A 12,021-nucleotide genomic window follows, 5' to 3' on the forward strand; every position below is an offset into this window, starting at 1 on the left:
GCCTGCCTTATAAATCCTGTGAATGAAGCACCAGAATGCTCAAAAATTGTCTGCCTGTTGTGCTTTGCTTTAGGTCTCACTAATTACTCTACAATTTTCAAATGTTTACTGAATATCAAGAAATGTCAGGGGTGGAAGAATTAATCACCACAATTTTGATAATTATACATGTTGAAAGACAAGGTCAGAATAAGTTTGGTATCTTTTGTCAGGTCGAGTTCACTCTACTTTGTTAGCATAACAGAAAAAAGACAATAAATTTGCTCCCAAGATCTGAAACTTCATGAAACATTTTCTTGTGACATAACAAAAGATATTTTAGATAACGTGCATCTCCAGGAAGAGATTCTGATACTCCTGTATGGAATAATGTGTCAGAATAACTTTAATTTTTATTTTTTTCAAGTAGTATGGAAGAATGAAAATGACTTCCAAAAGGAGTATTTTGTTTTATTTATTTATTTTCTTAGATTGTTATACCACCATCCCATACGGCACCAGTGTGGTTTACATGGGAACATTGTGGGATACTTAGAACATTATACATTAATAACAATGATGACAATATATCAATAACAATTCCAACAGTAAATATAAGGTTAACAGGTTACCATAATTAATTCATTGAACAATCTCAATAGAACAACTGTAACAAAGCCCCTAGGGAGGTCAGAAATGTTCAGATTATGGAGGGTATGATTTGAGGGGGGCCGCCAAATGTTTCTATGTCAGATTAAACTCAGTCAAGTGCCTGGTGGAGGAGCTCCCTTTTGCAGGCCCTGAGGAATTCTGGGAGTTCAGGCAGGGTCCTGATCTCTTCATAACTTATATTTATAAATAACTTAGATTTATACACTTTCCTCCTTTTCATCTCAGGAAGCCCTAAAAAATCATCCTGCTAATTAAGATTTGTCTATATCACTTGATCACCAATGCATTTAATTCTTCTCATGTCTCATCTGAGGATAATTAATGCAACCTACTGAAGTAATGAATAGGCAACATAGATATATGAACAAAACCTGAAAAAATGCCTGTCTTTGTATGGGTGTAAGCCCACACAAATCACCACTTCTCAACTTTGTTTTCTTCAAATACAGAAAAGATTCCCACTTATACTTCAGTCTTTCCCTGTCAATATTTTCCTCCCCAATTAAATTAGTTTAGCGATAAACATATATTGAGAGACTCATCCTGCTGGTGACCTCTCTCACCCCTGAAATGTACATGATGAAAATGTAAGCAATAGTGGAGCTTGTATACTGATGAAGGAGGGTGGATGGTAGAAGATGCAGAGTGGAATGATCTCAACATGGAAAGGAGAGTGCCCCCCCCCAAAAAAGGGCATAGTGGGAGGATCTGAGGAAATCTGTATGTTTTTAAATTACCTTCAGTTTGGAAGTCGAAACAAGGGAGGGGGGGAAATTAAAACAACAGTGTCTGAAATGTGAACTGACTGCTGAAGGGGGAAAATCTCTTCAGAATGGAAAACTCCCAGAATGATATGCATGGTGAAAATGAAGGAAAATCCAGAATGAATAAGCAACATGAACAGGGAATGAGAAGGAAAACATCTATGTATAATAGGTAATTTGATGTAAAACCAAAATCAGACATCTGGTGAGCCAAAGTTTGGCCACCCATGTTGCAGGAGATCCTAGTAGAAAGACAGGTAAGATTCTATCAGAAAAATCAAGTATTGACTTACATTGAAGTTTTTAATTCTTTCTCTTTACTAGCTGTTCCCGCTTGTTCATCTCTGGTCTAAACACAATGATGTAACACTTAGGGAAAAAGATGCAACCCAGCAACCCAGTAGTGGAAGCCAAGATAGAAAAGATCTCTACAGCTGCCATGTATTTCCCCTTGGTGCTCAGGTAGGTTGGAACAAAGGATAACCAAACCGTGCAAAACACCAACATGCTGAATGTGATAAACTTGGCTTCATTGAAACTGTCAGGTAACTTCCTGGCCAGGAAAGCCACCATGAAACTGATACAGGCCAAGAAGCCCATGTAGCCCAAGACACAATAAAACATGGTAGGTGATCCCTCATTACATTCCAAGATGATTTGTTCAGTCATCGAATGCATGTCCGCTTCTGGGAAGGGGGGAGAGACTCCCAACCATATAGCACAGAGACCTGCTTGGATAAGTGAGCAGGAAAGAACCATATAATTGGCGAAGGCTTTCCCCACCAGTTTCTTCATCCTGGATCCTGGTTTGGTGCTCATAAAAGCCAGAACCACCGTGACAGTCTTTGCCAGCACGCAAGATACAGCGATGGAGAAGATGATGCCAAAAGCAATTTGTCTTATGAGGCAAGTCACCCTCCCAGGCTGCCCAATAAATAGCAAGGCACAAAGGAAGCAGAGCAAGAGGGAGAGAAGAAGGCCATAGGTGAGGTTGTGGTTGTTGGCTCTGACGATGGGTGTGTTGTGGTTCCTCATGAAAATTCCAAAGATCAAAATGGTGAGCCAAGAAAATATAAGTGTGAGAATAGCTAAACTGATCCCCAAGGGGTGTTCATAAGACAGGAAGTTGAAATCCTTTGGAATACATGAATCCTTGTCCTGGCTTGGATATTGATCTTCTGGACATTTAAAACAGTCATCCATGTCTGGAAATGAAAACAATCCTTTTGAATTTTCTCAAACTTCCAAATATCATTTATCACATTAATTGTTTTATATGCAAAGAAAAAAGCCAGGCTGGTGTAGTGACCAGATGGCTGGGATAACACTATGGATTCAAGATTTGAATATGGAATGAAATTAATTTAAATCTTCATCTTCAAGTATTTAAAAGGGTGCCATATGGAGGATGGAGCAGAGTTGCTCTCTCTTGCCCCAGAGGGACAGAACAGATCCAATGGGATGAAATTAATTCAAAAGAAATTCCGTCTAAACATCAGGAAGAGGTTCCTGACAGAGCAGTTTCTCAGTAGTTAATTAGAAAATGTTTTGGAGGTCATTAATTCATAGCTTGCCATAAGTGAGAAGAAACTTGGGAGCACTTAATGCACAGGTGCATTTTTCTTATCTAAGGACTGGATTTCTCTGCTTCTAAACTGGTTGTAATTCATGAGTCCCCCCATCTCCTTGCCTTTTTGTATTGGACGCATTCTGGTTTGTGCCTATGCCTCCATCCCCTCCTGTAAAGGCTTACTCACAAGAAGAGCAGGGGTAGAAATATCTCCTCCTTGACAAAGTAACTAAGTTTTTAACAATTTCTATGACCTAACAGAGCTTGTATGGTACAGGGATCAGAATGTTAAACTGGCCCATTTTTCTTTTTATTCCCTTACATTAACCCATTTTATACCACTGTATGTCATAAAAATTTGTAGAAAGAAGAGGGTGGTGGGGAAGGCACACATTTTGATTTCATCTCTATTGTTTTTTGTTACTTGGGTCAAGAGAAAACAGAGCAATTTTATTTTTAATGGGGAGACAACATGTCATAACCTGGACATTTGAATAACAACAGTGGCAGTGGTGTCTATAGATCTATCAGAGTTCTACAAAACCAACACTGTCCTAAGCAGATTACATCTGACCGAGCCCAGAGGCATGATCTCTTACCTTTCTTGCTTGCAATCATTCCTCTTGTACATGGAATACAACTGTAACAACAGAATGGCTTCCCTTCCTGCCTTCTCTTACTGTAACCCGACTGGCAACTCTCCGTACATAGAGAAGAAGGCAATTTCTGGTTATTACATGGGAAAAATAGATTATTGCTATTTAGGAGACCATATCTGGGAGTTATCATTTTGAAGGACTTATATTCCAGATGGCTACCTATGTTAATGATATTGTCTAGAATTCACACACTTTATATTTAAGCTACATTCATGACCGGAAAATAAATTTCATTGTCGATTTGTGTATCCACATTTGCACTTTAAAAGAGCCTCTTGTAGCGCAGAGTGGTAAGGCAGCCATCTGAACGCTTTGCCCAGGAGGCTGGGAGTTCAATCCCAGCAGCCGGCTCAAGGTTGACTCAGCCTTCCATCCTTCCGAGGTCAGTAAAATGAGTACCCAGCTTGCTGGGGGGTAAACGGTAATGACTGGGGAAGGCACTGGCAAACCACCCCGTATTGAGTCTGCCATGAAAATGCTGGAGGGCGTCACCCCAAGGGTCAGACATGACTCGGTGCTTGCACAGGGGATACCTTTACCTTTACCTATTTGCACTTTGGTGTCAGAAATCACTGTGCTTAAAAACACTCACTAACTATTCCAAGCACCCAAAGGAAGCTCATTTTTTAGTTCATCTCAACTTTTTGTTTGTTGAATAACTAACCTCAGTTCTCAAAATTTTTATCTGGTAATATTTCTGTGAAAAGAGGGAATAGCTTAATATCTTCAGGACATCCCATGCATTTATACTAGACGTGTATATTTGGATATTGCCTCTCATCTGAAAAATATTTGACTATCCCGTTATTGAGCAGATAATGTTAAAGTCAGCAAATCCAGAATGAATTCAGGAGGCTTCTTCTCAATTGTCCTCCTGCAGGTCGTTCAACTCTCCTACGAAATTTATTTCCCAGACAACCTGATCCCCAGAGGAATTAGCATACTATCATGCTGTCCTATACTGAAATTTCCCTCCAACTTCTTGTGATGTGCTTCTGACAGCTGAAGAGGCTCATTCTTGATCTTTGTAGACCCTGGCCTGGACCTTGGATTCCAGTCTGAACCCTTTCCTGAACTACAATCTATTTTGGATTAATATTTATCGTTGCTAGTTTTTATTCTTGTGCCCTGGAGATAAGGTTAACTGCTGACAGGTTATTCAAATGGGACATCCTCATCCAATTTCTTGAAATGTCATGGGTATTTTGTAGAGAGGAAGTCCTTGGTTGGCTGAAACATCCATGACATTTGGAGAAAAAAATGTTTTTCCAGAAATCGGCGATTTCTTCCACATTTTCACCCATAGTAAAATAAATAATTCAAACAGAATGGAAGCACGGCCAGGTTATCTCCCCTCAGGTCCTACCTCTTTAAATCGGCTGTGCCACGAGATGGATTGATCATGAATGGTGAGTAGGTTGACTTCAGAAGCATGGGGGTCCAATCTTCCTACTTTCACTTTGTGAAATGATTGGTTGGAAAAAGTGAGCAAGTTGACTATATCGAATCCCTCGACTAGTTCCCTGTCCTCATCAAAGGAAATTTTGTCCCCAGCACTGTTGTTAAAGGAGAGATCTCTCAGAAAACAGTGCATCTGAAATTGATGAAGAAAAGAAAATGTAAACATTTTAAAAAATGCAAACGGATAAAGTGTGGCTGAGACTTACCGGAGGCAGCCTGTTGATGTGGCAGAGGGCTGGCTGGAGGGTCGATGCCACTGTCCCAGCGGCTCTTGTGCTGCAAGGACGGCATGGCAGTGGCACATTCACAGCAACAGGGCATGGCGGTTCCCATGGCACCGTCAACCAGCACACACACATGTGCATGAACACAAACACATACCCTGTATAAAGCTTTCCAGGATAATACGTTTTTTTTCCTGAAAGGGACCAGAGCCTTGTGAGGCCTTGTGAGGCCCTGATAATAAAAGCTGCAGGAAGAATTTCATCTAATTTCTATAACTAATCAATATGGAGAGAATAGAGCGGCCGGGACATACCATGGCAGCATGTTGATATGGCTCGGGGGCTGCTGCGGCCTGGAGGAGGGGCGGAGCTTGGGAACAGCTATTTAGGGCACCATGTACCAAGCCCCTGACTCTTGCCCCTGGTTCAACGGCAGACAGCTTCCCTCCCTCCCACTCAGTTTTGAAATTGTTGTGTTAGTTATCATTGTAGCTGCAGGGATTTGCCAGGAAAAAGATGGGCCCATTTTCCAAGTGACCTGGGGGCAGCTAACTGAGGTTGGTGCCTTTTGCCTCCCCCTCAAATGGTCATTTCCCAGTTAGAGCAGGATTCTGGGAAGTAAGGATATCTGAATTCCCTGCTGGGAATAGTGGGGTGACTGGCAGGGGAAGCTCTCTTCTCATTGGTTCCCAACCCAGTTAAAATGTTATATAAAAGCTGTGGCCATTTAAAAACCAAAGAAATATGTATCACATCTCCTTGTAGCCAACATGTCCCACTGCAAGTCAACAGTCACCCCGCCATCCTAAAAAGACCTGCAAAGGACTGCAAGATTGTATGCCTATGTTCACTGGCACTCAGAACACAAAATTAAAGTCACTATTACCCGCCATGGCTGTGGATTCTGTAGATTCAGTATCCTTCTATCGACATTATCTCTGTGCTTGTGCTGCCATGATTGCATGGCATGGAACGCATGTGCCACAGCATAGACAGCATTGTAGATGTTGTAGCTCTGGCCAATCATGTCCATTTCAAAGAATAACTTTGAAAGGCTTTCCAGCTTCTCTGCTCCACTGCAGGTTCTCTCACCTTCCTTGCTAAGAAACTGAGTTGGAGGCGTACAGCTGAATGCCTCTTTCCAGAAGTCTCTGATGAAGCCATCTTCTTTTATCTGAAAATGTTTTCTGGTATGAAGAAAATACTGGAATCCTGGTACTTCATTGGAATGAACGGTGAAGGACAGAGATCCATGGATATCTTGTATGTCCCAACTCCTTTGATAAATAAATGATGTCAACATCATTTGAACTGTCATTATCCACACTTTACCTTGAGGCTCCAGGGTCACCATTCCCATTGTTGGTAAATATAATAGCCATCTTAAATGGATCATATGTTCCTCATGAACAATGACGACATTTGCATTGCTTTCCATCACCACACTGTATGTTGACTCCAACAAATTGATGAAGTCAAAAATGTTGCCAAGGTAAAATTTCTTGAGTCTTTCTAAGAAGGCAAAGCAGATGCCACTGAGAGGGAAAACTGCTAGTAGTGTCTGCACAAACCTTTCTCCAATGTCATTATCTGCTGTAAGGACTCCAACCCACACCCATCCGAAATGCAGCAGCAGCTGGAGAATCCCTGCATACTCATAGGCTTCATTGGGGACCATTTTGTAGATGGACATGGATTCTGCTTTATCACTCTTCTTTGGAGTGGAGCCATATGTGAACTATGGAAAGACAAAGTGAATGGGTAGGTGGAGAACAGTCTAAGCTGTTTTGGACCCCATTGGGGAGAAAGGAGAGCACAAATGAAGTGAATAGATAGATATATGGGAGGGATCAAGGGTCAGAAACCTCATGCACCCATGCCAATCACTGGAGGTCTGAGGGTGTGTTGATTAAAAACTACACCTTTGTACAGATGGCATATTGCTGCCATCCAACAGTCAGTGCCTATCGTATATATATACATGATATCTTTTAAACAGCAAAACTCTTAGGAATAAAGCCCAAGTTAAACCTGCTTAAAGGATTCTGCTGTCCTCACTGTGGGTGTAACAATATCAATAATATGTTCAGTTAGACATCTCCTTGATAATTTGATTCAAAAGCATTCACATTCTGAGTATTTGCATTTGTGGAATGTTTGCTTAAATCATACTAGCTGACTGGGTAGCTGTGGCTGTTTGGTGTAGTGGTGAGAGCCTGTTCAGTGCAATGGTTAGGAGTGCGGACTTCTACTCTGGCATGCTAGGTTCGATTCGGCACTCCCCCACATGCAGCCAGCTGGGTGACCTTGGGCTCGCCACAGCACTGATAAAGCTGTTCTGACCGAGCAGTATTATCAGGGCTCTCTTAGCCTCACCCACCTCACAGGTTGTCTGTTTTGGGGAGAGGAAAGGGGAGGTGACTGAAAGCTGATTTGAGCCTCCTTCGGGTAGAGAAAAGCAGCATATAAGAACCAGCTTTTCTTCTTCTGCTTCTATGCACATACTGTATTGGTTTCTTCCATCATATGTACCCCACGATCTTTAACATATCGACTCAATAGAGTAGGACGACTAGGCTTCTTTGTGGTTATACATTTGGTGCTACTAACAAGTCCAAAGCAATTGTCATGTTGACACATATGGAGAACCAGGTGGACTGGAATACGCATTGGGAAGTTGCATCTAGTAAACACAAACAAGCCCATGCACGATTCTCTTGGGAAAACACACAAGATTTCAAGAGGGAGAATAAAAGCCAATCACAGAACTTTCCCTGTGTGTTTTTTTCGTGTCCAGTGTGTAAGATAACTGTACATGGGATGTATTGGGATAACCCCTCCCTCCATATTCTGCATTTCAGGGGTCAACATGAAGGCCAGAGAAGTTAGTTTCATGGATCTTCCTTGACATATAAAAGAATCTTGAGGTGATTCTGCATGGGTAAGAAAGACCAAGATGGTGGTCATATGGTAGTGGGACTAATCCCCATTTCCACATTACATTGGCACTGGGGGGGGGGACTCTTCCAGCCCCCCTTGGTCCCGCTTTAAGGGAACTTGGATATCTTCTGCATTTTCTTATGCATTTCAGGGGTCAACAGGACTTAGCCCATTGGAGGCCTGTGTTGTCATGGGGGCCATCTTACAGAGGCCTGGAGGGGACTGAAAATGGCCACATTCAGCTCTGTGGCACTTCATGGTGCTGTGGGGCTGAATGGGGCAACATCACCTGCCTGGAAAAAAACACAGAACCAGCCATCCCCCACCCACACACACACACACACATACAGCAGAAACTTCCTCTGTGTCTGCATCTAGTAGGATGCAGAAGTCTAAGGTAGTCACCATCCACCACTGAAACATGCCCCCCATGGTGCCTTAGGAAGCAGTGGGGTATACTGTTTGGCTGCAACACCCCAGCAGCGGCTTGCTGTGGCTGCCACCATGTGGAAAGGACCCCAGTGATTGTTTTAAAAGCTATTATTAGCAAAACAAAACAAACTCTCCTTGTGCAACCATTTATCCTCTAATGTGTTCTGTTATGGAAGATTATCAAAAATTTAGGCCCCTTCTCAGTTCCAATGCTTATACTGCAGTTTCAACTTTGGAAAGGCAAAAATCACTTTACTTATTCATCATCTATTCTACTACCTGTGGAACTTTGAAGAGGCCCAAAACGTCTGCTATGTCGAGGGATGTTTCACTGTAAAGGGCTCCGATGACTGATATCAAGTTATTCTGGGTACCACACTTGAAGTTGGGGACGAACCTGTTGTGTGTTGAAAGAAGTTCCAGTGTGCCACGATAGGTCCACCATTCATTGTAATAACTGTCATAGATATTGAAGCCCAAAGTGATGTTGGGTAAGATCTGATGATTGCTATTGATCTCCTCCACAGCATAAAGCAAGGCCAAAATATGTTGATAGTTTTTAGTCAATACACTGGAATGAGAATAGTATACAGAATCACAGTGAAATTTTTCAGGGAAGAATACTCTTATTGCACATTTTTAATTAGGTGTAGGTTTCATATATTGCTTACAGTGGGTATTCTGTCTGATTGTTAAGCCCGTGCCTGAAAATTCTGTTAAAACATTCATTTGAAAACATTAATAGGCTTCGAAGAATCCAGTCCACATACAAGTCAAAGTCAATGGTACTTGCAAAGCAAACAGAAGAAGAAGAAGAAGAAGAAGAAGAAGAAGAAGAAGAAGAAGAAGAGTTGGTTGTTATATGCCACTTTTCTCTACCCGAAGGAGGCTCAAAGCGGCTTACAATTGCCTTCCCTTTCCTCTCCCCACAACAGACACCCTGTGAGGTGGGTGAGGCTGAGAGAGCCCTGATATTCCTGTTTGGTCAGAACAGCTTTATGAGTGCTGTGTTGAGCCCAAGGCCACCCAGCTGGCTGCATGTGGGGGAGTGCAGATTCAATCCCGGCTTGCGAGGTTAGAAGTCTGCACTCCTAACCACTACACCAAACTGGCTCCTGCACTGCAGTGTTCCTGCTACTTTTCTTTTCCAACATAAAAACTTTCCATAAAAAATGATTGACTCTGGCAATCTATCTCACAACAATCGCTAATAACAATCCAAAATCAGTCACATTCATTTGAGCAGAATACATCAGTTTTATAGTCCGTCACTCGGAAATGTGTCCTTTCGTGTCTTAAATCAGAAGAATTTACAAGCAAGATTGAATTCCTAGGAGAAAGCAAAATGGTAAGATTACATAAAACTGCATACCATATCTGGGGATCACTGGGTATATTATTCAAACACAATTTAAACTTTAAAAGCCACTGAAATTGCTGAAAAGAGTTGCAAAAAGGATTTGGTGCAGTGAGACTGCAAAAGCAGCTCACTCCTTTTTTTACAGCTTTGTTGCCACTGTTCTTGTTTTCTTCTCAGATCTATTGGACCTGGAAAAAAGGGATTTCCTAAATATCTGCTGCCTGAATCCTTTACGGCTACTGGAATCTAGTGGTGTTTTCTTTTCTTTTCTTTTCTTTTTTGCAAAACCCAAATTTGTTTGGGTCCACTAGACCCGAACGGAAAATGCCTGGATGAAATGTGTGCATTCCTAATCCCTAAAACCAAATGAAGGAATTGAAATGCCCCTTCCTAATTTAAGGCATATTTCCTAAATGGAACATGCTGTCTCCTGAAATCAAATGCAATCAATTATACTTACATAAGTTAACAAGAGAAATAATGCCTTACAGGTTCTCACCAATCTCTGACTGACGAGGGTGTTGTCTGAAGTCATTCTCAGCAGGAGGCAGTATGAATTGGGAGGTCATGCCACCTATGATGAGGTCCCCAGTTTGAAAATAACTATGAAGAACAGGGAGAGGATCACCAATGGTACATTCCTCGATAAGCCTCTGACATGCTACATAGGACAGTAGCAAAAGCACCAGAGCCATGTGCCTAAACACAAGTCTTTCCTCAACACACAGATTGCCTGGGTTCCAAATTATTCATACAGTCGCCAGTTCCACACCAGAGTGATATGAATGGTGATTCGTTCTATGAAGACACTATACTGGAGCCTGCCTTATAAATCCTGTGAATGAAGCACCAGAATGCTCAAAAATTGTCTGCCTGTTGTGCTTTGCTTTAGGTCTCACTAATTACTCTACAATTTTCAAATGTTTACTGAATATCAAGAAATGTCAGGGGTGGAAGAATTAATCACCACAATTTTGATAATTATACATGTTGAAAGACAAGGTCAGAATAAGTTTGGTATCTTTTGTCAGGTCGAGTTCACTCTACTTTGTTAGCATAACAGAAAAAAGACAATAAATTTGCTCCCAAGATCTGAAACTTCATGAAACATTTTCTTGTGACATAACAAAAGATATTTTAGATAACGTGCATCTCCAGGAAGAGATTCTGATACTCCTGTATGGAATAATGTGTCAGAATAACTTTAATTTTTATTTTTTTCAAGTAGTATGGAAGAATGAAAATGACTTCCAAAAGGAGTATTTTGTTTTATTTATTTATTTTCTTAGATTGTTATACCACCATCCCATACGGCACCAGTGTGGTTTACATGGGAACATTGTGGGATACTTAGAACATTATACATTAATAACAATGATGACAATATATCAATAACAATTCCAACAGTAAATATAAGGTTAACAGGTTACCATAATTAATTCATTGAACAATCTCAATAGAACAACTGTAACAAAGCCCCTAGGGAGGTCAGAAATGTTCAGATTATGGAGGGTATGATTTGAGGGGGGCCGCCAAATGTTTCTATGTCAGATTAAACTCAGTCAAGTGCCTGGTGGAGGAGCTCCCTTTTGCAGGCCCTGAGGAATTCTGGGAGTTCAGGCAGGGTCCTGATCTCTTCATAACTTATATTTATAAATAACTTAGATTTATACACTTTCCTCCTTTTCATCTCAGGAAGCCCTAAAAAATCATCCTGCTAATTAAGATTTGTCTATATCACTTGATCACCAATGCATTTAATTCTTCTCATGTCTCATCTGAGGATAATTAATGCAACCTACTGAAGTAATGAATAGGCAACATAGATATATGAACAAAACCTGAAAAAATGCCTGTCTTTGTATGGGTGTAAGCCCACACAAATCACCACTTCTCAACTTTGTTTTCTTCAAATACAGAAAAGATTCCCACTTATACTTCAGTCTTTCCCTGTCAATAT

At 41.2% G+C, this 12,021-nt stretch overlaps 1 protein-coding gene across 1 annotated transcript; it reads right to left on the reverse strand.

Moving 5' to 3' along the window:
* Positions 1-1,718: 1,718 nt before the first annotated feature.
* LOC143825151 (vomeronasal type-2 receptor 26-like) lies at positions 1,719-10,630 on the reverse strand. Its single transcript, XM_077313176.1, has 7 exons — positions 10,551-10,630; positions 8,981-9,272; positions 6,216-7,067; positions 5,011-5,238; positions 4,378-4,425; positions 3,585-3,711; positions 1,719-2,620 (listed from the first exon to the last, which is right to left on the reverse strand). Exons 1-7 carry the CDS (start codon positions 10,628-10,630, stop codon positions 1,719-1,721), a joined length of 2,529 nt encoding a protein of 842 aa, XP_077169291.1.
* Between the last annotated feature and the right edge of the window lie 1,391 nt (positions 10,631-12,021).

Source organism: Paroedura picta, chromosome 16 (assembly GCF_049243985.1).
Source record: "Paroedura picta isolate Pp20150507F chromosome 16, Ppicta_v3.0, whole genome shotgun sequence".
Classification (NCBI taxonomy): domain Eukaryota; kingdom Metazoa; phylum Chordata; class Lepidosauria; order Squamata; family Gekkonidae; genus Paroedura; species Paroedura picta.